Source organism: Paramisgurnus dabryanus, chromosome 19 (genome assembly GCF_030506205.2).
Source record: "Paramisgurnus dabryanus chromosome 19, PD_genome_1.1, whole genome shotgun sequence".
Taxonomy (NCBI): domain Eukaryota; kingdom Metazoa; phylum Chordata; class Actinopteri; order Cypriniformes; family Cobitidae; genus Paramisgurnus; species Paramisgurnus dabryanus.
This window is the reverse complement of record NC_133355.1, coordinates 20,663,196-20,688,437: the sequence shown is the minus strand read 5'-3', so window position 1 is coordinate 20,688,437 and position 25,242 is coordinate 20,663,196. Positions and strand designations below refer to the sequence as shown.

The 25,242-nt window shown below is 36.7% G+C and overlaps 3 protein-coding genes across 5 annotated transcripts in view; 1 reads left to right on the top strand and 2 right to left on the bottom strand.

Annotated features, from left to right (window-relative positions):
- Positions 1-1,798, bottom strand: part of elp2 (elongator acetyltransferase complex subunit 2) — a 36,673-nt gene extending 34,875 nt beyond the window's left edge. Inside the window, exons 1-4 of the mRNA XM_065292472.1 lie at positions 1,547-1,798; positions 1,232-1,310; positions 975-1,045; positions 591-729 (exon numbers count right to left, since the gene is read on the bottom strand). Of these exons, the coding sequence (XP_065148544.1) occupies positions 591-729; positions 975-1,045; positions 1,232-1,310; positions 1,547-1,678 (421 nt within the window). The 5' untranslated portion in view covers positions 1,679-1,798. The remainder of the gene's footprint in view (positions 1-590; positions 730-974; positions 1,046-1,231; positions 1,311-1,546) is intronic.
- A 127-nt stretch (positions 1,799-1,925) lies between these two features.
- Positions 1,926-3,591, top strand: abitram (actin binding transcription modulator). Its single transcript, XM_065292496.1, has 6 exons — positions 1,926-2,084; positions 2,264-2,315; positions 2,457-2,586; positions 2,706-2,782; positions 2,891-2,960; positions 3,095-3,591. The coding sequence occupies exons 1-6, from the start codon at positions 2,024-2,026 to the stop codon at positions 3,227-3,229; spliced, it is 525 nt and encodes a 174-aa protein (XP_065148568.1). The 5' UTR covers positions 1,926-2,023; the 3' UTR covers positions 3,230-3,591.
- Positions 3,592-4,154: 563 nt separating this feature from the next.
- Positions 4,155-25,242, bottom strand: part of ctnnal1 (catenin (cadherin-associated protein), alpha-like 1) — an 80,075-nt gene continuing 58,987 nt past the window's right edge. For all 3 annotated transcript variants that reach the window (XM_065292474.2, XM_073812787.1, XM_065292483.2), the window contains exons 7-19: positions 24,379-24,579; positions 20,435-20,521; positions 19,197-19,355; positions 18,951-19,043; positions 17,378-17,528; positions 16,395-16,432; positions 16,261-16,311; positions 15,200-15,354; positions 14,862-14,910; positions 13,921-13,977; positions 13,157-13,276; positions 5,607-5,690; positions 4,155-5,505 (exon numbers count right to left, since the gene is read on the bottom strand). In XM_065292474.2, the coding sequence (XP_065148546.1) occupies positions 5,341-5,505; positions 5,607-5,690; positions 13,157-13,276; positions 13,921-13,977; positions 14,862-14,910; positions 15,200-15,354; positions 16,261-16,311; positions 16,395-16,432; positions 17,378-17,528; positions 18,951-19,043; positions 19,197-19,355; positions 20,435-20,521; positions 24,379-24,579 (1,410 nt within the window). In that variant the 3' untranslated portion in view covers positions 4,155-5,340. The remainder of the gene's footprint in view (positions 5,506-5,606; positions 5,691-13,156; positions 13,277-13,920; positions 13,978-14,861; positions 14,911-15,199; positions 15,355-16,260; positions 16,312-16,394; positions 16,433-17,377; positions 17,529-18,950; positions 19,044-19,196; positions 19,356-20,434; positions 20,522-24,378; positions 24,580-25,242) is intronic.

Here is a 25,242-nt window from a genome sequence, read left to right as displayed (position 1 = left end):
CACGGTGCATAGTGGCCACAATGGGGCGCTAATGATCACCCTTCTGAAGCCTATAACAGGCCCTGTCCCTCATGATCTTCCTACAAGTGCATGCTTTCGTGATGAAACTGCCCTTGGACTCACTGTCGAAAATAAGTCTGTTATGAAGCTCAGGCAAGTGTGGGCTGAGGAAAAGTGCGCTTTTAGGGTACATATTAACTGAAACCCTTTTTTTAAACCTAAAATGAAAAATGGGACACCCTACCTACGGCAAGGGTAAGGACAGGAATTTTAAACTGAGTGGACCGAGCTTAAACTGAGCTAAAATTCTTGAGACTATTAAATTATTATTATTATTATCAGTGTTATTTGCAAAATATACAACTAATATTCACAATGTTTTATACATGATTTTAACATAAATTGTTCTTTTTTCTCTATACAACAACGCTGAAAAAAAAGTAATTCTAATTTACAGCCCCAAAGCAATAATAATAATAATTTACAGGATCCAACCAGCAGATGTCAGGCTTGGAGAAAAGGAAAGGTTGTCTAATGATTTTAAGCTATGCAATTAAAAGCTTTTAAATCCATAATAACCATCTTTTTACCTTTATCAGAGGTGCATGTCCAAAGTTTAACAGTAGAGTCAGATGATACTGAGGCCAGCAGTAAGTGAGAGGATAGAGAAACAGCATCCACTGCACACACAGGACCTGAGTGCCCTGAACAAACTGCACATACAGTGAACTGTGACAGAAGATAAACAGAGATAAAGTCAATAAAAAAACAGCAACTTCTTTAGAGCTATGACTGAAAAGTGATTACTGTTTTTGTAGTTAATATACTAAATACTTTACATTTATTTTACCTAAGGTTTTGGTGAAATATAACAATAAACCTGAGAAACCTAGCAAAATATATATGACGTGTTGTTCCACAAGCATTTTTGTCACTATAGGTATATTATATATATTTATAATTTGTAGATGTACCTTTCCACCATGCTTCTCCCAAACAATAACATTATTATCAGACCCACCAGACACCAACTGTGTTTCTGAACCTACAGAAACAGAAAGATCAGGTTTCTGTCCTTCACTGTCGTATTTTACAAATAGTTCTGGAGTACATTTACTATGATACAATTGTCAGTTTCTAACAAGCACAAATAAATTGTAAGTTACTACTAAACATCAAGTTTAAAAATACTTAGGAATACTGTTTTGTTTATTACAGATGTAAGACTTACTGCAGTCATTTTTGTACACCCACTGGACAGTATTCACCCTTCCAGTATGTTTGTTCAGGACCTCGATTATCTTAATTTCCTGATGAGAATAAAAAATAAACAAAGGTGAGACACCTGCTCCTTCGATTAGATTTATTTAACAGTTTATCAGACACGAAACGTCATTTAACAAACTTCTGAATATAAGTGTGAATATATATTTTCATTACCAAAAATATAAACTTTATTTAATGTGATAGTGAGAACTAACTATGAAGCATCATCTGAAGTTACATCATGACACTTAATCGGAAAGAAAAACAGTAAGGTCAATACCTGCGGATTATAAATGGCAACTGAATTACATGTCCCAAATGCGATGAGACCTCCTCTGCCCCATGACACAACATTAGGAGTGCGGTTGGCACAACAAGACACATAACATGTGTCCATTACAGACGTTTCCATCTTTAGTGCCGCTCTCTGCGTGTTACAGTTAAACTGCACTATGAGAACATTCAGCACTACAGTAGTTCCGCAATTAGTTATTATATTTTCGTTTCTAACACTGAGTTTGAAACAATAAATTGATATGAATAAGAATTTCTATGAAATATAATTAAATCGTGTAAATCTGTACATTTAATTTATGAAAACGACAGATACCACCATCTTAATTTAACCGGAAGTGAATTCTGACGAGACGATTTCCTTGTGTAGCATGATTTGTGGTCCGGCTTAAAACGCAAGTGTTTGATTGTTTTTCTCTCATATGTTTCTCCCGACAAGTGCTGTTTTTAAGTGGTATATATTATGGAAGACAGAACAACCCCATCAGTAATTGACCGATATTTTACCCGTTGGTACAGAACAGGTAATTTGTGCTGCCTGAACATTAAAAATTGCATGCTTGATAAAGATTGTATTTCGCATGTGGTTTAGTATTAGTTTTAAGTAAAAATTCTGAAGCATAATCTCCGTACTGTAACTAATGAAGTATAAAGATGTTAGCTGCTAACAGATGATAATCTGGTTTGTTTTATACATATGCAGATTTAAAGGGAAAAACACTTGAGGATCACTGCATACTACAACACTCCAACAGGTAAAGCATGTTTTTAAATCTAAACCTATACTGTTGTTTCTATAACATCTCAATACTTAACACTATAGTTTACCAACTGCATGTTTTTGCATTTTAGTGGCACAGGTGCAAAATGTAATCTCCATATTTTCTCCTTTTCAGAATTTGTGTCATCACACTTGCTGAATCCCACCCCATCCTTCAGAATGGACGAAAAATCAAAAACATCAACTATCAGATCAGTGATGGGTGCAGCCGTCTAAAAAACAAAGTTTCTGGAAAGTCAAAGAGAGTGCGTGCCTGTACCATTTTTTCCATACAGAAGTATGGTCTTCTGTGAATTTTATGCTGTAACTTATATAACTCATTGATTGCGATTATCAATGTGTAAATGTGTGTTTTACTATACAGGGAGGTCAGTTCCTCACAGACTTTGCCCCTCTATGTAGAATAACATGTACAGATGAGGAAGAGTATACGATATATAGGTAAGTCTTTTATTTAGCTTTTAACCACACATTGCAACAGTGGATCTAATATCACTTAACGTTAGCTTCTGTGTTTGCTTAAATAATCTGCTTGCGATTCTTGCACAGCTGTATCAGAGGACGCCTCTTAGAAGTAAATGAAGCTATTCTTAACAGGCCAGATCTGTTATTGGAAAAGGTAAACCCCTGTTTCTGTTTTCATCTCATCTTAAAATATTATGGAAATCTGGACATCTGGTGATAATGGATAACTTTATATACTTATATATTAAAACCAATTCTGTTTTTTCTGTATTTAACTTAATCGTACAGCCTTCCACAGAGGGGTACATTGCTGTTATACTACCTAAATTTGAAGAGAGTAAGAGCATCACCGAAGGCCTTTTGACCAGAGAACAATATGAGGAGGTCCTCTCTAAAAGAACGAACAATCAAGAGCCTTCCTGAGTACAGCTGGCACAAGTGTTCGACTGAAGAACTACAACTTCATGAAGGCAAAAGCATATGGTGCCGCAGTTGTCTGGTGCTTAAGAACGCACCTGAAATGAGATCTTTAGGCGGTCCTGGATTTTACTGCATTGCACTGTAAAGGAGCTCTGAACAGACATTTGCATTTTGGTGGTCTGCGCCAGTATTCATGAGATACACGAACAAGCTCATGTCAAGCGTTGTATTTCATTTCTTGTCTCGTTTTAATTTTGAGGAGGGTCTGAATGTTCACAGACACATTTTCCCTCATGTTGCTATGAAACAGTTAAGTTTTGCAGACCATCCATAAATGTGAAATAAAAGGAACAGCTCCCATCTGGGCACATTGCAGTCCATTTAATTTGTCCATTTAAAGGGACACTCCACTTTTTTTTGAAAATGTGCAATGTTATTACGCACTGCCCGAAAAAAGTCCCCTTGGTAACTTTCAATAGCAGGGGACTATTTTCGGCCAGTGCTTAATTTTATTGTGTGTCCTTGTTACGGCCCATGACCAAAACAATGATATTAAATTTAAATGATGGGCATGGACCGAACACATAAATGAGCCACAGATACTTCAAACATGTTCCGAGACACAAAATGCCTCCATTTACTTGAGAGCGGGAACAATAATTCAAACAATCTAAATAAATTTTACAAACACAGTCAAATTATATTAACAAAAAAAGTCAGTAAACCATAAACTCTCACCAGTCCTTACCTGGCTCCCAAAAAATAAATAAATCTGGTGAGTCTTCTGGTCCTCTGCTTCCCTTACAAGTCTTACTTACTAAAACAGTTAACTTACCAGAATGAGAGTATAGTTCCTAGCCATATCGGCCTAGAAAATCGCAAATTTTAATTTTCTGTCAGTCTTAGTACACAATGTAACTACGGAGAGTCAAGTTTTAAATAGGAAAAATATTGGAACTCTTTGGTCATTTTTTAACGCGATGCTAACGGTCTAATCAGATTTAATGGGTTATGCTAAGCTAAGGTACCGCCAGACCCCGAGATCCGCTGAATGTATTCCAAAACAGTAAAAATCAAATGTTTAACTCTACGTGAGCTGTAAAATGAGCCTATTATTTTTTTAAAGTGGACTGTCCCTTTAATTAATACAGTTCAAGCTAGTTTCAGTGGAAATATAATGCATAAATAAATCACACAGACATCATATTTTAAGAAAAATAACATATATTTAGATTTTTTGTGATTAAACGATCATTCAATGGTCCAGTACTAATACAACTGCTTATAGCCGCACAATCATCTCTAAAGCTTATGGCTGACTGACTGTAGGATGAATCAGAGGATCAACTGTATATCACTAGAACAGGTATGAGTGAATAAAACCCTAATACAGAAGTGTCTTTTAATCTGTGCCACATTAAAATGTTCCTTTCAGTACACAACAGTTTAACCTATTAATTCAAATACAGTCACCCCAGCCTTTTAGGTTAATGTACCAAACCTCAGCTTACATTTTTATATAATTACGTAAAAATACAAATCACAGTGACCTACAAGGCAGTCCATATTACAAAGTACACTTTAAGGAACTGATTCTTTATTCATGAACATCCTTCAGAAATGCCTCTTTGGAAAATGACGTTCCTCGCCTTTAATGCTCAACCACAACCCACTTAACATTATAGCGCTATATATCCAAAGTCACTGAAATTGTGCATTTCAGCTTCGAGCAGACCACCTTGTGACAAGACCAGTGTAGGAAGATGATAAAAACAGTGGATATATTTGGCATCAACTTTTACATGAGGCAGTTATGTTAAATACAGTGTACAGTTTGTCCTGCTTCAAAATAAGTAAAGTACTGTTGTAGTTGAATATTGTCTGGGTTAAAACCATAGCTTATTTACCAGCCATTATACTCAAAACAGTTGCATAATGACTTAAACACATGCAATGCAGAGGTTTCTTTAATATTTTTTGGTGACTGGAATGAGGCTGGTAACGCTAACGCTATTAAACACCACAAAGCAAACGGGCAAAAGCACAAAGGATGGCATGTTGTGAGTGAGTGCATTGTGTGCATAAACGGCTTTGGTTTACGCTCTTTGGAACGGCTATTTGCTCTCCAGGAACGTTAGATTGGCCATGTGATGCTCGAGGGATTTGACCCCGAAGCCGTTGGAGCCCTTGCCGTTCAGAGTCTCTTCGCTGATGGGTGCGTTCAGTTGTTTGTCCCTCCAGTGCGGTGGAGAGCCCACACAACTACGATCTGATTTACACTAGGATTTAATTTAGAGATCAAAATTATACACACATGTTTTACAAATCATTAATAAGCAAGCAAATTTTGATCATCTCAGAGCCGTGTGTTGTAACCAACCTTCCTTATGATTTTATTACATGTGGGCAGCAGGTAGACCACTACTGTCAGTATGCCTTTGGTATTCTGTATGGATGAGTCAACCTGACAAAGACAAAACACAGACGCATCATTAGCTCACCAAACTACATTTTTTAACAAGTGCAGCATGGCTGCTTGTTTGGGCTTACATAATCTTTTCTCAAAAACAATCTATACATTTTTGACACATGTTTGTGGAACAGACTGGTTTGCTTATAATTGGTTGTCTAAAAAAGTACACTTGGAAAGCGCAAGCGGTTCCTAGAGAGATTCTGATTGTTTTCCAAGGATCGTTTTCTCGGTTCCACAGCACAACTCGCGCATATAAACCAATTAAAAACCTCCTTCGGCTGTGACCTTTGCTTTATCAAAACAGAGAGATGACCCTGGACAGCATCCTATTTTATCAGGTGTTTGGAAATAGAGGAAGGTCAAATAGATTAGGGGAAAAGCACTACATTTATCATCTAATCTCCATGCCGGTCAGTGACATATACAGGCTACTGTTCTCATTAAAACCCCTTAAACTTGGCGGGTCCAAAACAAAAAATATATACAAGTTGTGGAGCAGAATATTTTCTGCAAAATAAGACTAATAAAATAAGAAAAATAAGAATTTTTATCAATTTACCCCAAAGTATGTGGGTAAATGACAAAAATGTTAAGTATACTACAATCGGGCCAGTGACAATACCATTTACTGGCCCAAATGTCTCTCTTGCTGGCCCAGAGCCATCGGGCAGTCCTTAATGTTGAGCCCTGTAAGTAGTCTACTCAGCAGTCATTTTCAAACTGTTCCCAGAGGACCCTCTGCTCTGCACATTTTGCATGTCTCACTTATCCAACACATCTGATTCATATCATCGGCTCATTAAGGAAGAGATCCATGAAGAGAATTGGGTGTCTCAGTTAAAGCCTGGTACACACCATAAGATAATAAGACAGGCCTTGTCCACACGGACACAGGTATTTTATAAACGTGACTTTTTTTAACGCAGTTCGGCCGTTCGTCCACATGAAAACGCAGTTTGACGTCACTGAAACCGAACATTTTTGAAAACCCCTGCCAGGGTGAGTATTTTAAGAAACACCGGTTACGACATCATTTTTGTTAGGCTTCTGATGGGCAAGGTGGCTTTACGATTTGAGTTATATCACCGCCTGCTGGTGTGGCATGCTCTTGACAGCGCGTGATCACGTGTTTTTGCATGTTCATGAGGCGAGGATTTATTTTAAACCGAGCATGTGTGGAGGGGATTTTTTAAACCGCAGGAGGAAAAACTTTGGTTATTAAAATACCCGTGTCCGTGTGGACTAGGCCTGAATTTGATAGATTTTCCCCCTTACGACAATCCTAGGTAAGGTACCGATCATCTATGTGGTTGAACCGATTATAATATTTACGGTGACCATACGTGCCTTTCTACCAGACACGTCCTGGCCAGGATTTCGGTGCGTCTTCCGGAAGTCGCATTTGTTGACCGCATACGCCAATTAGTTAAAAACATAAGACATACAATCGTAGTTTCATTCTTACCTTAAAATGTAACGGTTGCTTTTCTGTAATAATAATAATAATCCGCTATGACGTATGCGGTCGACAAAAATGACTTCCGGAAGACGCACCCGAAATCCTTCACAAAGTAAATCCAAACGGCTCCAGGATGATAAACAAAGGTCTTCTGAGGGTAATCCACGCGGTGTTGTTGTAGAAATATCCATATTTAAAACTATATTAACGTAAATAAATACCTTCCGGTAGCGCCGCCATCTTAGTCGCGTCCGCATTCAGGATGAGAGCTTACGCAGCCTACGGAGGCTACTCTGCTGCTGCTCTGTGCCCCCGCCCTCCGAATTTGTCATACGTCACTAAGAAAAGTGCGTACACTACGCTAATACTCTCTCCTGAATACAGAGGAGTCTAAGATGGCGGCGCTACCTTTTAAATATTTTTAATATTTCTACAACTACACCGCGCGGATTACCCTCAGAAGACCTTTGTTTATCATCCTGGAGCCGTTTGGATTTAATTTGTGAAGGATGGACGCACTTTTTTTGGACTTGAAGGTCGTGGACTATGGGTAGACCCCGTAACATTACATTTAATCAACTGAAAGATCTAAAACATTTTCGAAAATATCCGAAAATGTGTTTGTCTGAAAAACGATGGACATATGCAACTCAGACAGCTTGTGGGTGAGTAAATCATGGGTTTAATATAATTTTTGGCCGAACTATCCCTTTAAGAGCATCTGACACTGTTCGGAAGCACATCGGGGCCGCTCCAATCGCAATCGAGGACAAACACACACACGCGCGCTGTAGATTGTCAAGTGAAACAAAACGATACCCAATCAGAAAGTGAGCTGATGAAAGACGAAACCATAACATCTACATGGCGCAGCAAATGCTCTTTCATAAATATACACTACTGGAAGCAGCACAACCAAGAGAAAAGCTATGAAATAAAGATAATAGACTATTACGGGATTTATTTAAAACACATTCATGGAAAAATATATTAAAATATAAATATAAAATATAAATCAGTGACGGCCCACCACTGAAAAAAGCAGTCCATTGTATTAATGCTATTTCTTTATGCCTGTTGTTTGCCATGTTTGTTTATTGTGAAGTCACATTTGACCGCGAGAAACATTGTGAGATTTCTATGAAGGTATATTTGGTGCAAAACAACTGCACACCTGTGACAGTGGAATTTGTATTTGTAGAGATTATCCACACATGTGTATCTGTAAACTTGAAGTTGCAGAGGACGAGATGCAAACTTGTAGATTTTTTTTCTTTCTCTCAAATACAACACAACAGTTACACATTCACAAATCCTTCAGTGCAGCTGCACAAATCCCATTTTACAAATCACATATTAAGAAACTCACAAGTTCACATTTTTTGCTACAATTGATGCAGTAAATATGGTGCATAACCTACTTGAACGCCTGCATCAAATAATGTGAAGTCACACACAAATTTTGTACATTTGCAAAATCAGTTTGTGCATCTGTGCGATGAGACTTGCATGTGTGTACAATTTATTTTTCACAAATATTTTTTTATTTTTTTAATATTTTCTAGCCCAAACACAAGTACATAAATACAACTGCTTGAATCTGCTGCTACAAGTTTCAAATACTCTTTTTCATGTGCTCTCTCTTCTGCACCAAATATCTCGAGATAAATGGTGCGAAAGTGATTTGTATACCTGTAGGCTTTGGCGAGCACTGTTCAGCACTGCCCACCAGGTGGCGCCCCCGACACTCACTGAAGCAGAGTTTATTAATTACCACCAATGTTTCAGCAAAGTAAATCGCCTTTATCAAGGTATTATTTTCACCAAGTGGAGAACAATATAAATGGGAGTGCTAATTATACACACATGAAGGTAATTACATACAATACTCCAATGATTCATTAGTAAACAAAATATAAGTTTCATAAATTTCAAACCATCAATATAGACGGTTTCATCGGACGCACGTGATACATGTCTGGATCCGAACCTTACTTCCGGTTTCGTTTTTATAATGGTCTGACTAGTTGCTAAACTCGTCGAAAATAACAAATGTTTTGGTTTCCTATGTAATCTATGTGTTGTTTTGTTTGCTTGTTATATAAATAAACTATGTTTAAAGAACTTTGTTGTTATTTATTATTAGCGGAGTTTACCGGAAGTTACGTGCGGACCGGGACAGCGGCTTGTTTATGTTGTTACTGCTGAAACGGTCTATAAGTAGATTAAAAAATACAAGCAGCAAATACACACATAGGCCTACATTTAAATAAGATACCAAATGATGTAAGTCCCATTCATTTTTAATGTCATAAAACAAATTATTTTATTTTTCAGACTAATTTTTAATTCAAACAGGAGGTGGGGCCATGGAAAGAATGTTTGTGATTTCTTTTGCAAAATAACCTTTTTTTGAAGAAAAATATGTGTATTTAAATCATGCTTTTTCTTCTAATATACTAATTTGGATGATTATTTCTGTCTTTTTGAATCGGGTTACTGAACAACTAAATTCTTTTTATTATTATATAAACAGTTGTTCTGATTTCTTAACATTTACTTTGGATGCTAACCTAAATCAAATCAGCTTTTTAGACTTGTGGATAGCTCGTAATTGTTTATATAGGGATCCGATTAAAAAACCTACAGCTCGTAATACACTATTGAGAGTGGATTCTTATTGTCGTGAGCAGGGCCGTACGCAGGATTTTATAAATACCGAGGTCCATATGTATTTTTTTAGAGCATGCACGCCAGCAAAAAAATGCTATTTCTCTGCTCTACATATATGAATTATAACACATCAGAAAACCAAAGAATCGAATAACTATAGATTTCAAACCATGTCAGTATGCGCAAGACTTGTGTTGTTTATTAGTAAGACATTGAAATAATTATGTTACCATCCTGGGCACACTGCTGTGTCAGTAAAATAAACATAGGCTAACTGAATATAGGATCAGTTAGTGAATTAACCAAAGGCTATCAAGAATTTGTTTATTAAATTCATTCACAATATGCACACACTTATTAATATGCTGAAATACAACATCAATATTGCAGTGGCAGAACTAGAATTTTATAAATGGGGTGGCCAAGGCTACTTTAGGGGGTCCATATCCCATGAAAGAAAACGATACACTGTAAAAAGATTCCGTAGAATTTACAGTATTACTGGCAGCTGGATGCCAGTAACTTACTGTAGATTTAAATTTATGTTAATTACCTGCAACAGTTTGTTCAAAGTTAAATGAAAATTAAACATTAGCAAGTCTGTATCTTTACAGAATAAAACTAAAATAACAGCCTCAAGCAAAGCATTCTGGGAAACAAAATCTGAAGGAAAAACCCAGAAAAAGGTTGATGAGGATTTTTGGTTCCCAGAATGGTTTGCATGAGGCTGTTATTTTATATTTTTATTCTGTAAGACAAAGACTTGTTAATGTTTATTGTTCATTTAACTTGAAACAAACTGTTGTCAGTAAATAACATACATTTTAATTTACAGTAAGTTACTGGCATCCAGCTGCCAGTAATACTGTAATTTCTACGGAATCTTTTTACAGTGTATGTAATTATTATAATACTTCACATTACCCCATATTAGATAAATATTCTTCTTGCCCTGAATTCATTACATGCATTATACTAACTGTAAGATACAAACATAATGCAAGGCTGAACTTGCATAATAAACCAATAATAAACCAACTTACTTCAAAGAGCAGAGCTCAACATTAAGGATTGTTGGCAAAAAAAGATATTTATTTAAAATTAAATATGGATTAATCTTTTTTTACGAAGTTACAGTCAGGACCAGTGAGTGATTTTCTCTTCTTTTGTTATTTAAGTAACTTTAATGACTTCAACAGGTACTGTTTTTTAGACTTTAAGACAGAATGTAATAAAATGTTTACATTCGGAAGACATATTAAGACATAATCAGTAGTTTACTATGATACTCACTAAAACAGTCCGGACCTCAATGGTGGGTACGGCCAAGGTCAAGAGTCCTGTCTGTGTCTGCCCTATTTCCCTCTTGTTCCTTTGTTGCCCCGCCCCCTTTTTTGTTGCCATGGACATTAATTCATACTCCACACTGCCCATCTGTTTCCATAGTAATTAATTGTTTCTGTTCTGTCATTGGTTCTTGTCACGTTTAATTACCCTGCCTGTTGATTGCCTGTTTGTCAGCCGTTGTTTTATGTTGGTTGTTTCCTGTCATGTGTTACTGTTCGTGTTCTTGCCTGTGCTCCTGTACCTTTTTTGGATTTAATACACTTAAAAACTGCATTTGGATCCACTCATCTTGCCATGTCTTGCCTTCCTGTGACAGTTATCATCCGTTAACATTGAAGAAAAGTCTTCCTTAAGGTCAAATGTAAAATATAAAGTCTAAAAATAATATATAAAGGACCAAATGATTTTATTAAGAATCTTAATGATATGGAAATATCTTTGGGATTCACCCCCAAACAAATACAAGCTTATTTATTTGATAACATGTCATCATATGTAGGAAATCATATGTAGATCATATGTAGGAAAAACAAAAAGAGAGTATAAAACACACATCACAAAACATCAGAGTGCAATAATATGCAGAAATATGAACCTGCCATTAGCACTGCATTTTGTTGAACTTAATCATCCTATTACTTCATTATTGTATAAGAATTGAGAGGGAATTTCCATCTAGAAGGTGAGGTGAGTTGGACCAATTTTTACTTACACAGAAGGCCTTTTAGGTATATTAAATGTGAACATTGGCACACATGGATTAAAAGTAGATTTTGATTTGGGTTGTTTTTATAGGTATTATGATATTAAAAATGAATGGGACTTACATCATTTGGTATCTTATTTAAAGTTAAAATGTGTGTATTTGCTGCTTGTATTTTTAAATCTACTTATATTGATGGTTTGAAATTTATGAAACTTATATTTTGTTTACTAATGAATCATTGGAATATTGTATGTAATTACCTTCATGTGTGTATAATTAGCACTCCCATTTATATTGTTCTCCACTTGGTGAAAATAATACCTTGATAAAGGCGATTTACTTTGCTGAAACATTGGTGGTAATTTATAAACTCTGCTTCAGTGAGTGTCTGGGGCGCCACCTGGTGGGCAGTGCTGAACAGTGCTCGCCAAAGCCTACAGGTATACAAATCACTTTCGCACCATTTATCTCGAGATATTTGGTGCAGAAGAGAGAGCACATGAAAAAGAGTATTTGAAACTCGTAGCAGCAGATTCAAGCAGTTGTATTTATGTACTTGTGTTTGTGCTAGAAAATATTTAAAAAATAAAAAAAATATTTGTGAAAAAAACAATTGTACACACATGCAACTCTCATCGCACAGATGCACAAACTGATTTGCGAATGTACAAAATTTGTGTGTGACTTCACATATTTTGATGTAGGTGTTCAAGTAGGTTATGCACCATATTTACTGCAGCAATTGTAGCAAAAACGTGAGCTTGTGAGTTTCTTAATCTGTGATTTGTAAAATGGGATTTGTGCAGCTGCACTGAAGGATTTGTGAATGTGTAACTGTTGTGTTGTATTTGAGGGAAAGAAAAAAAATCTACAAGTTTGCATCTCGTCCTCTGTGACTTCAAATTTACTGATACACATGTGTGGATAATCTCTACAAATACAAATTTTACTGTCACAGGTGTGCAGTTGTTTTGCACCAAATATACCTTCATAGATTTCCTGTGTTCTCGGTTGAGACTCGCGTTGTTCATGAAGTTAATCTGATGGTGTGTGGTTTGCTGTCATGACCACATAGCGTCACTCCACACATTATAGGAACAAACGTGTTAAATCATCGATTTTTTTTTCATCATGTTTGTGGTCTTTTACGTTTTGAAAATCTGAAAAGATTTAAAAAATCTTTTGGTGTGGCCCTACTAGCTTGAGGGAGACTTACAAAATATGCAGAGCAGTGGGTTCCCTGGGACATGATTTAAAACTGTACTGCATTACCTTCTGAAAGATGGCACTCTTCCCCTGGACAAGGGTCTTGGCACAGACCTGCAGTTGTTGACATGAGGTTGCCAGCTTCTCTGTTTCAGATATAATGAGCATTTTGTCTTCATCCAGCAGCTATAACACAGACACAGCATGTGGCCATAACAATCAAACTACTGCACATAAGGGTTGAACACAACAGACAGCACATCTGAAAACCACTGCCAGCCATTATTTTACCAACCTCATGAGGCAGAGAAATTTAAAGATGAATGAAATATCTGTCATTAGTTACTCTACTTTCCATGTAAAACAACAATTTGAAGAATTTTAAAGTAGTTTTTTGGTAGTATTCTTTCCATACAACTGATGATTTACAACTGAAGACTTTGAATATAGAAAAGGACCCATATGGAGTCATCTTATGATTTTAATTTCATGCATATGCATCCTTTTTGAAACTTGAAACCCCAGGCAATCTTTGTCATCACAATAAAAACCATGACCAGAACAAAAAAGAAAAGAAGCTTAATAACTAATTTCTTTAACAATCTAAAAGCCCTAATTGAGCATTGTCCCCAAAACAGCATTGCAGGTCTGTCATAGTATAAATGCTAAACTGATGAATACTGGATGAAGCTGTATTCTATACTTGCAGCTAGGGAAATGCATTGTGGGACAGGTTTGTTTGATGTTATTAAATCAAACTGTACCACAGGTATTAGGGTCAAAGACCCTATGGATTTGCAGGCAACTCTGGGACATGATGGTTATGTTACCTGTGTGGAGAGGGAGCGCAGGACGGAGCACAGCTGGAGACCATGATCTGATAAGACCTGGAAAACAATCCATAGCATCACATCGGAGTACAGATTCAATATTACACAACTTGGATGAACATTATTATAATGAACATAAAAAAGGTGCTGCAGCAGGCGCAATGATAATACGCAGAGCCGGAAATAGTCCCCTGCTATTGAAAGTAACCAAGAGGACTATTTTCTGGCAGTGCGTAATATCACTATGCCTGCTGCAGCCATGTTACAGCAGCAAAGTCCTTGATTATTACACCAGTTTGATAGTATAGTTTCTAGCCATATGTGCCTAGAAAATCTCAACTTTTAATTTTCCGTCAGTGTTAGTACATGATTTAACTACAGAAGAGTCAAGTTTTAAATAGGAAAAATATCGAAACTCTTTGGTTATTTTTTAGCGCAATGCTAATGGTCTAATCAGATTCAATGGATTATGCTAAGCTATGCTAAAAGTGGTACCGCCAGACCTGGAAATCGGCTGAATGGATTCCAAAACGGTAAGAATCAAATGTTTGCTGGAAAAATTTGTATATTTTCAAAAAAAGTGGAGTGTCGCTTTAAGTCCGCCCTTTAACTTTTATTTTTAATTCCCAATAAAATTGTATAATATAGTATTTAATATATAGTTAATCTTCTATTGGTTTAGCTAGGTATTTTTAACCCCTTGGGAGTCAGCTGACATTAGCTTAACTCTCTTTTACACTGTACGTTACTTTATTACTTCGCTTACTATTACGGTTTAATTTAAGCCGCTGTACCTTGCTACTTTTTTGTCCTCTGATTTTTCCTCTGGTTTTTTATTTTTTATTCATGTAAAGCTGCTTTGGAACAATTTAACAATTGTGAGAAGCGCTATATACATAAAATTGAATTGAATAACCCAAGAAAGCGTGTGTGCTACGTACCTCAGCTTGGTGAAACAGATCCAGTGTTGTTTTGAGCAGACCTTCCCCTCTGAATCACAGATGCAAGACGGATAGATGGTAAAAAAGCAAACAGCCGAGAGTTAATGAAACATCCTTCTAGAAGATCCATAAAATTGATTATATAACTTGATGGAGAGTCCAGATTACAACAAAATGGTTTTCCTGAACAGACATTCTTCATAACGTTCAACCTAACGGTCTCTTCCAGCTCCCTGTACTTAATTTCCTGTGTAATATAGTGTAACTGATAACCAATTTGATAGTCTGATGGATGGACTATAAAGTTTATAAAAAGGGTCGCTGCGGCAGGTCGGTACCTGGTGAAAAGATACATGGAATACGCCATGCTGGATACGATTTGGCAAAGCCGGACCATCTCGTGCTCCTGCTCATCCCAGCGTTCGACCTCCGCGTCCACATCTGAGGTAAGCAGACACAGCTCTAGCCCAAGCTTAGCAATGGTGGTTTGCTCCTGAACAGATCCGAGTCAGAAAACATTCAATCAGATGGCATCAAATCAAAGTGTGACCCTGTCTGTAATATCCAGTCTAAAGTCTCAATCTAATTATGAGATAAGTATCATCAAAGTTTGACTTTACATTGATTTCAATCTTTGACATGAACATACTCATGCATTAAAATGTAAAGATTTTAAAGGGACATTCCATGTTTTTAAAAAAATATGCTAATTTCCCAGCTCCCCTAGAGTTAAACATTTGATTTTTAACGTTTTGGAATCCATTCAGCTGATCTCCAGGTCTGGCGGTACCACATTTAGCATAGCTTAGCACAATCCAATGAATCTGATTAGACCATTAGCATTGCGCTAAAAAATAACCAAAGAGTAACTTCTGTAAAGACTCTTCTGTAGTTACATCGTGTACTAAGACCAACAGAAAATTAAAAGTTGCGATTTTCTAGGCAGATATGGTTAGGAACTATACTCTCATTCTGGCGTAATAGTCAAGGACTTTGCTGCTGTAACATGGCTGCAGTAGGCGTAGTGATATTACGATATTACGCACTGCCCGAAAATAATCCCCTTAGTAACTTTCAATGGCACAGGACTATTTTCAGGCATTAATATCTGCGTAATATCTTTGTTCATTTTTAAGAGCGATGCTAATGGCCTAATCAGATTCTATGGATTATGCTAAGCTATGCTAAAAGTGCTAGCGCCAGACCCAGAGATCAGCTGAATGGATCCCAAAACGGTAAAAATCAAAAGTTTAACTCTAGGGGAGCTGGAAAATGAGTATATTTTTTTTTAATTGGAATGTCGCTTTAAAAAAAATTATTTTTTACATAAAAGAACAATTGATAAGAACAGAACATGACAGATCATGTACAAATTTATTATTTTAATCATCAAAACTACCTCAGCATCAAGTTTTGCAGCCTTAAGGGTTTTCAGGTTTGCAGTGTGTTTCTACAAAGAAATAAGAAAATATTTAAAATATTAAAAACGTATGGTAATAATAAGTGAATTATAATAAACTGTAAGATACTCACCCCTGGTCTCGGTAGTGACAGATATGCTTTTTTATCTCCTAAAATAAGAAAACAAGATATAATTGCTTCTCCAGTACAAGATACAAATTATTATAACAATTTCCCATTTGCAACTCTATAATTGAAAAGGGGAACTATAAAACAGAAAGCTTGCTTAATATGTATTTCCAGCCTGCAAATAGCTGTGGGTAATGAAGTGGATCAACAGATACAAAAGCCTGCATGACAGTTTGTTGTGAGAAACATCTCCTTTGGCACAGATGATGACTGGAAGCTTCTCATCTAGAACAAAAGCATCTCCCAGGGCAACATTTCTCTGTCATGTTACCCGCGAAATATCACTGCCACATAATGCCTCAGCTATACGAAAATACACAATTTAACTTTGGAAGTCGAACGTCGCTGGAAATCATACTTGAGGAGCATAGTGAAAGTATTTTCACAGACTTGTCCTCTCGGTGGAACGCAGTGCCCTTAACCATTCCTACAGAGATTTATCCAACCTCTTTTCAATCACCTTACATGATGGATGTGGTGGATGCAGTGTAAATGTCAAAGCAGCTCATCTTTAGCGGAGGGTAAAGATAGCAATCTGGCCATGAGGAAAAAGGCCTTTAAAAACTGTTATCGCAGTCGTGAACGAACGCTTTGTGTGCACCTGAAAAGAAGTGTTACTGATGAAACGAAACCAGACGTGAAATCCGTATATTGTTGTACGTACCGCGGGAACTATCATAAAGGTGAAGATCATGAAAGAATTGTATCTCAAGTTCCTCGAGTGGCTTTTTGGAGGAGCTGGACAGCTGGAGGAAGGGTGCCAACGTAATGCTCTACCAACACCTTATTTAAAAAATAAAACCTTGTTTAAAACCCACTACAACTTCCAGAGGGAATCCATGACCAATCACCTTTCTGAATTGGCCCACAAACTGACAAAAGCTCCACTGAAAGGCATTTGATAGCATAGGAAGAAAGTAAAATACCTCTTCGTCCTTCAAACACATCATTGATCTCCTTCAGCAGAATAGCCATGTCACACAGCTGGGACTCCCAGGCCTCGCAAAACACATCCAGGTTTTCTTTGGCTATCTTGCTGGAGGGGTGTAAAGCCAAAGTCTGTGCTGCTGAGATGATCTGAAAAGACAAAGACTTTATACAGTAGCACTACTGTATGTTGCAACCTCCCCAGCCCACCGTCTCACCATTTTCAATCATTTTTAACGCTACTGCGTGAATTTTTGCAACATCTTAATTTCAATATTCATTACTGCTTCTCGCAAGTATACCCTGGTAAATGCTTCATCTAACTCTTGTGGTAAACTTTATAAAACACACACAGCAGAGCAGACAGAGATCGTATCCGCTGAGGCTGTGAATTTAAATGGTAATTACCTGCAGCTTTTGGAATTACGGATAATTAAATCATTATCATGCACCCCTGGAGCTGTCGCTCTCCTGCTGTGCTCTGATTGGCTGGCTGATCTTTAGGCCTCATTATTTTTGGCTGGTGAGGTGAGGTCCGAAAACTACACAGCACACAATCAGACATGCTAATGCAGACATGCTGATGCAATTCACTGCAAATATTTCCTAAAGCTAAAATCACACAGATAAAAATACAACAATGATTGCTGGAATAACAATTAATGGCATATATTAGTACAATCTTTTGGTTTTCATACCATTTGCATTTTCCACTTTTCCAACTTGATTATTAGATTCAAGATTCGGAAGAAGGTTGTGATGCGAGCTTCATGTTTTCAATAGACTTGTGTTCTTGAAAATGTATTTTAATCAGCATAGCTGATCCTTGTTCATCTTTCATTTGGAAGATTTTCTGTATTTTTCATCATTCATGTTACTCTAAGGTTTAAATTTGAAATGGCTGAAAAGACGACGTTGATGTTCTTTTATTATTAATGGCATGCAAGTGTCAAAACTGCATACTGTCTGTGTGTGCATATATATATAATTCTTATCTTCTGTTTCACATCATTTTACAGTTTACTGAATGAATTTTTTTTTGCAACCTGTCATGTGAACAAAACGGTAGCTTCAGAGTAAAAAGATTTTTTTGTTGCTTCATGAAAATCCGACTTTTTCCATGTTTAAGTGCCATAATTGGGTCCCCAGTGCTCCTATCAACCTAGACATTTTGTAAAAGATCAACCCAGTAAATTAGTTTTGGTAAACCATTCTTTGCAAGCATGTGAAAAAATAGGTAATTGAAATTTGGCTTCCCTTGTGAGGTCGGAAGGGGATAGTACGGCCCATAAATCTGCACTATCCAACCACGGCACTGCCATTTAGTGCAGAGATCAGCTCATTTTCATTTAAAAGGACACACCCAAAAACAGCACATTTTTGCTCACACCTACAAAGTGTCAATTTTAACATAATGTTAAAATAAATTACCTATATGGTATTTTAAACCAAAACTTCACATAAATACTCTGGGGACACCAAAGATGTTACATTGTTAAAAAGTCTTGTGAAATGTCCCCTTTTAGCTTATGTGGTTTTATGACAAAGGTTAAAGTGGGGGTCTCTGTATACCTGTGGACCGATGACACGGAAGGTTTCCTCAGCGTGAATGCAGGTGATCTCCAATGGCTCGCTTCCCGAAATGTGGCAGAGTAAACGGCATGTCTGAAACCAAATTATATGACGGCGCACATTCAAATAAGAGCAAGAATGTGAATGCTACAATTGAAAACAACCTGCCTCAGATTTTCAAGGAACCAAGCTCAAGTGCATTTTGTCTCCAAATCCACTTTTTATCTGACATCTCTAGCCTCTCACCTCCAGCAGTTGCTCTTTGTGCTCGGTCAGTGTGCCGGCATAATCAGCCACTGCCTCCAGGTTTCCATCTCCACCTGAGGCCTTCAGAGCCTGCAGTACCAGATGATCTGAATGCAGCTTCAGCAGATCAGAGGCTCTGCCCACTGCAGCCTTATGAAGCTGAAGAGACACATGTAAGAGAGTGTCACGCTGATTATAGATACACAAAGATTTAGAGTAAAAAGACCAATGTGAAATAGAAATGTTCTAAGTGTGTATGCATTGTCTATTCTTGCGCTATGGTTAGACGTCTATTAGACTTTCATTGACAGCCCAAAATTGCTTGAATGAAAACACATTATAATTATCGAATCACCCTTTTGTGTTTTTTTTTTTTTAAGTTGCCAGCCAGCAGCAGCATTTTTATAATTTTCACAAAAGTTTAAGTGCTTCCAGAAAATGTTGGAAAAAATGTCCAATATAACACTTTGCTTTAAACAAAAAAATTTCATCCTATTTTCATTTGTTCTCCTTTATCAAATATGGGTAGGTTTCTTCAAAAACAAATCCAAAAAGCTGAAATAATTGCATTTTTGTAAAGGACTTTTGCTATGCTATATTTGTTATTCTATATTGCAAATATAATGCTATATTTGTTATAAGGTGGGTAAGAGCGCCACCTAGTGCATAATAGCAGAAATATGGATACATGTAAAAACTCGTCTTTGGCAGGAAACTGTTTTCTCTTAATTGACATGATAACTTATCTATGGCAGGGAAAGAGTTAAGGATAAATATCTAGTAAGAAAAATAAAAACTATAACAGTTCCATTAACTGTGTGCTTACCATCATTTATCTTCTTTTGTGTTCAACAGAATGAAGAAACTCATACAGGTTTACAAGAGTGAGTAAATAATGACAGAAATTTTGGGTTACTATCCCTTTAAACAGTGAAACTGAAGCGTGCAAGTCCTTTACATTGCATGTAATTTCTTTGGCCGTCAATATACTGAAAATGATCATTCCTCTGTAGTTATTGTTGTCATGTGATGTGGACTCCGCTATCTCTTAAACTATAAACTTTATCTTTATAGTTATATTTATCATCCTTAGTGTGAATGAGCTGTTTTTTATGAACACTTTAACTGATAATGCTTCACATTCAATAGTAATTGTAATGTTACAGGAAACGCTATAAGGAGTTTGGTTTGACTTTCAGGATTAAATCCCAGTGTGTAGCCTGTCACAAGAATCTCACCTCTCGTCTGAGATCACTGACACTCTGGCACGTCTTTAAAATAGAGAGCTCCATCTCTTCTGTGGTCTCTTTGGCTTTGAGCGATTGCTGTTAAAGACAAATAGAGAGAATGAAAGATTTTCCACTGAACATTTCACATCCATGTTGAAGAACTTGTCAAACGTCAACACAAATGTCAATGTGGCCCAGGCAGCAGCCCAAAGATGGACTTTGTAAGACATGACAGTCTTTTTCAGCAGTTGTCTCCGCAGAGGACAGGCAGACAGGTGGGTGGGATTTCTTTCAGACAGGATTACGGTGGGGTGTCAACACAAACAAAGCGCAGACAGAAGTGTGAAGGTTAGAAGCACTCTCATCCCCTGCGCTTTACCCTGAGACATCACACCGTGTCTGACACCCAAGGTTTCTGTCACCAAAATGTTGGGCAGGTAAAGTAGAAGCCCTCCGAGAACAATACCTCTAAATGAGCATTGTGCGGTGACAGAAAGCACAAGTATCCACAAAACAATTCACATTCAAAGGCTGCTCTAAATTAAAAACAAAATGCAGAAACGGAAGTATGATGTGATTGAAGGGAAAGTGTGTTTGTGTATTCAGTCTTTTGCTTTAATGAACTATCTCTCTAGTTTCTTTTAATTGTCTGGCAGTGTGACCAATTAATTCCTATAAGTATTAATATTACATGTAGTCTTCTCCATTGCATGCGAGGTCATTAAAGCTTTATGCATAAATGCATACTAATAATAAAGCAAATGCTGTTAAAAAAAAGTTTGGAGACTAGCACTGCACAATGCATTACTTGTTAACCTCCCCTATACTGTACTAAGTGCCAAATATGAACAAAGTTTATTAGAGTTCAAAACTCCCAGGAAACACAAAAACCGATAAAATGCATTATGAATGCTTTGGTTAATGCAGGGGTTCCCAAACTTTTTCAGCGTGTGGCCCCCCTTGTGTACGGTGCATTCCTTCGCGGCCCCCCAAAGAAAATTTGTGACAAAAAACTGTTCTAAAACTCAACATTTTAATAAAAAAAACATTAAATTATACAAAAAAGTAGTGCTTTTGGTTAGTAGCCTTATTTTCTTAGGTTTAATTACACAGAATTCATGATAAATTAATGTATTTCATAAAATGTCATAAAACTGGGCCCCCCCTGGCACCATCTCGCGGCCCCCAGTTTGAAATCCACTGGGTTAATGAATGTACTAAATGTAAATATGGAAAGTTCAGATGCAAAACTCTTCTGACATGTTTTCTTGTAAATGAGCATTTCTTATCAGGCTCTTATGTTTAGGTTCAATAATTTCACTTTAATGGCAATGAAAATGTTATTAGTTGGTAATTGTAATGTCTTATTTTCACAAATGTCACTTTATTCATTACATTCAAAATGTAATAAATTTGTCTGTCTTTCGCTGCAAAACCCTCAAAGTACAAAAATCTCAAATTAAAAAATTCACCAGTCAATGGTAAAAGGTCCAAAAATGTGGTCAAAATCCTAATATATTTATTATTCAGTAAACGTTTTTAAACTGAATTTAAAATCTGACGTAGTTCATCCCATTCTTCTTTCGTGCACTTAAGAGGACTTTGTTAAAAAATCTTTAACTTAAGAAGATAAAAACAAGAACGATCAACTCTCTATTAGTTCGTATCAAATATTTTGGCTTCAAATCCGCCTAATCCTGGCTTCAGAACTTTCAAGAGTACATATGTGAAGTTCTAGCTCAAAATATCATGTAGATCATTTATTATAGCATGTCAAAATGGCCACTTTATAGGTGCAAGAAAATTTCTTGGGGGGGGTATGTCCTTTTGAATGCAAATGAGTTGATCTCTGCACTAAATGGCAGTGCTGTGGTTGGATAGCGCAAATTAAGGGGCAGTATTATCCCCTTCCGACATCACAAGGGGAGCCAAATTTCAATGAGCTATTTTATGCTTGCAGAGAATGGTTTACCAAAACTAAGTAACTGGGTTGATGTTTTACAAATTTTTTAGGTTGCTAGAAGCACTGGGGACCCAATTATAGCACTTAAACATAAAAAGTTTAAGAGTCTGATAAATAAATGCTAATTACAAGAAAACATGTCAGATGCACTTAAAGCGATTTGCATCTGAGCTCTTCATATATCATACATATTTTTAAGCGGCTACACTGTGACGCAGTTTTGCAAAAAAAAAATGTCCTCCTGCCACCATCATGCATTGAACAAGCACAACTGCAGGGCACAGACTCAATGGCCCTCATTTATCAAACGTGCGTACACCAAATTTCCAGCGTACACCTGGCGTACACCCAAAACAGCGGCGACTTTGAGATTTATCAATATGGACGTTGGCGTACTGCACGCTCAAATCATACGCCAGCTCAGGAGGTGGTGTACGCACGTTTTGAGTTAGGAAATGCACAGAAAATTTTTTCTAACACAACAAAACGCACAGACAAACTAAAATAGTATATGATATATTATGACCCACTGTAAAAAACAACAGCAACATAGTAATTATAAAAACTTAAGTGTTTTTTTTTTGCAACATGACCTTCAATGTTTAATTTGTGTGACTTTACCAAAGCATTTGATTTGAATGCATATGTATTAATTTTGCAAGCCGTTTAAGGGCAGAGCACGTGAGCGGAGCGGAGCGTTGGTAATACCATCAGAGCGCCTTTTTCCGAAAATTCCGCTCGCTTAGCACCGCTCGTTGAACCCAGAACGCCCTTTGATAATTTGCTAGTTCGAGAATCTGTAAAAACGTCTAGCAATAAGTTATGGAATTCAAGCCTTATACATAAATGTAAAGTAAAAATCAAAGTTAAGATTGAGCAGGAAGAAAACAATGAAAGGGAGTGCGGAGAGACTTTAAAAGTTAGCAAATATTCATCCTGGAATCGGAAGCGGCACATTGCAAGAAAGCACAAGGATGTGCTACGAAAACATGGTAATAATGCATCAAAAGGTAAGCTAGTCATTCGATGATAAATAAATAGCTACACATTAATAGGAAAGGTAAAATGCTTGTGTTGAATGGAGCCATAAATCCGATCATGATGACATGCGGACAAAATCATGGCCACAAATTATCTTTTATGCTACATTATGGACACTTCTTTTTCTTATTTAGTCTAAAGTATGGCCATTAATTTAGAATTCGTTCCCAATATTCAACAGTTTGTTCCTTGGAATTTATTATTATAATATTTCGTAATTACTATTACAATTATTATTACTTAAAATTATGAATTAGCCTAGTAAAACATGTGGATGTCGTGGAAACAAATTGTTAATTTGAATTATATCCGGAGCTCCGTATCAAACTGGATCTTAGCTAACAAACAACTGTATGTAAATACAGAACAACACACTACAAAAGTTATAACATCATTTTAAAATATTATTTTAAAAAAACTTAACCGAACCATTAAGCAGACATAGAATAGATGTAGGCTAATAATAATAATAATAATAATAATAAATAATTATTCTTCTAAATATCAATAAGCGTCATTAATAATAAAAAAAATAATAAGAATATTACAAATTGTCATCCAATTATTAATGTGTCTTTATTCCCACTCTTTAAACTCCCAAATAAAACAATTTTCTTTCTTTTAACTTCCCCGGTTTCTCTTCTTTGCCGTCTTTCGTGTGTCAATGGCGTAAAATGAGGGCGTGGGGGAGGCGGAGACTTGAATTTATATGGGCTTGTTATTCTAATGACGATCGTTTTCAGCAGCGGCATTTATGAAGGGCAGGTATTGCGTACACCTGAATATCAAAGGTACGCACAGTTTCATAAATCAGGCGGTGAGAGGAGTGTAAGCATAATCTTACGCCAACATATACGCCCGTTTCTACGCAAGAATGATAAATGAGGGCCAATGTGTCCACCAGTGGCATACAAAATTCAACCGGTCAGCTCTGTATGTGTCCACCTACCGCCTGTCTCCATGTGTTGATGAGCTGTCTGGTCTCACGGTGTGTGGCCTGACAGAGCTGAATGATCGTCTCTCTCTGCTCATGGCTAGTATAAGCGGAGTCTGTGAAGTCGTGGGTCTTCTCCACCAGAGCCTCCAATTGAGCCAATAGAGCCTCACATGACATACAGAACATAGAGTCTCGGACACTTTCCACTTTAATCTGAAACACACACATAAATACAGGGATGATGCTTCTGACATATAGTACTGAGCAGAAGTCTCAGGCCACCCTTATATGAAGTATTAAAAAACAGAATTAAATTATAAACTAAAGTGTCAAGTAATTAGTATGACCTCCCTTTACACTTGAACGATAGCAGGAAACTGCAGACCCTTTTAAATTTGAATGAAATGAAAAGCTGATTTCAAATTCTAGTTTAACTATTTCAGGACTTCAGTCTTCTCAAAAGAGTTCAAGATGTGCTTAGTAGGTCATACTACATACTGGTCAGAAGAAGCCATTGTACTTTTTCTGTACATATTTCCTGTATTTTCTACTTGTATCTTCATAAACAGAGCAGAAAAATATAATGGCTGGCCATTAAAACTTTGCTAGCTGGTGATGGCCAAAACTTGCACAATACTGTGCGTGTAAATGTAAAAAAGTAGTTTTTTTGTGATTGTTTTGGGCAAAAATCCTACAAAATGCAATGGAATATGTGGGATATTTATGCAATTTTATGTGATGAAATTGCGGGAACTTGCAAAAACTTTTTGCAGCTTTTACTGATGTTTACGTCACTTCATAACGTTCCCATTGCAACAGGGGACATGGCTGTGCTTGTGTGAAGTAAATGCACATTTTCTGCTAAGATATATGTGA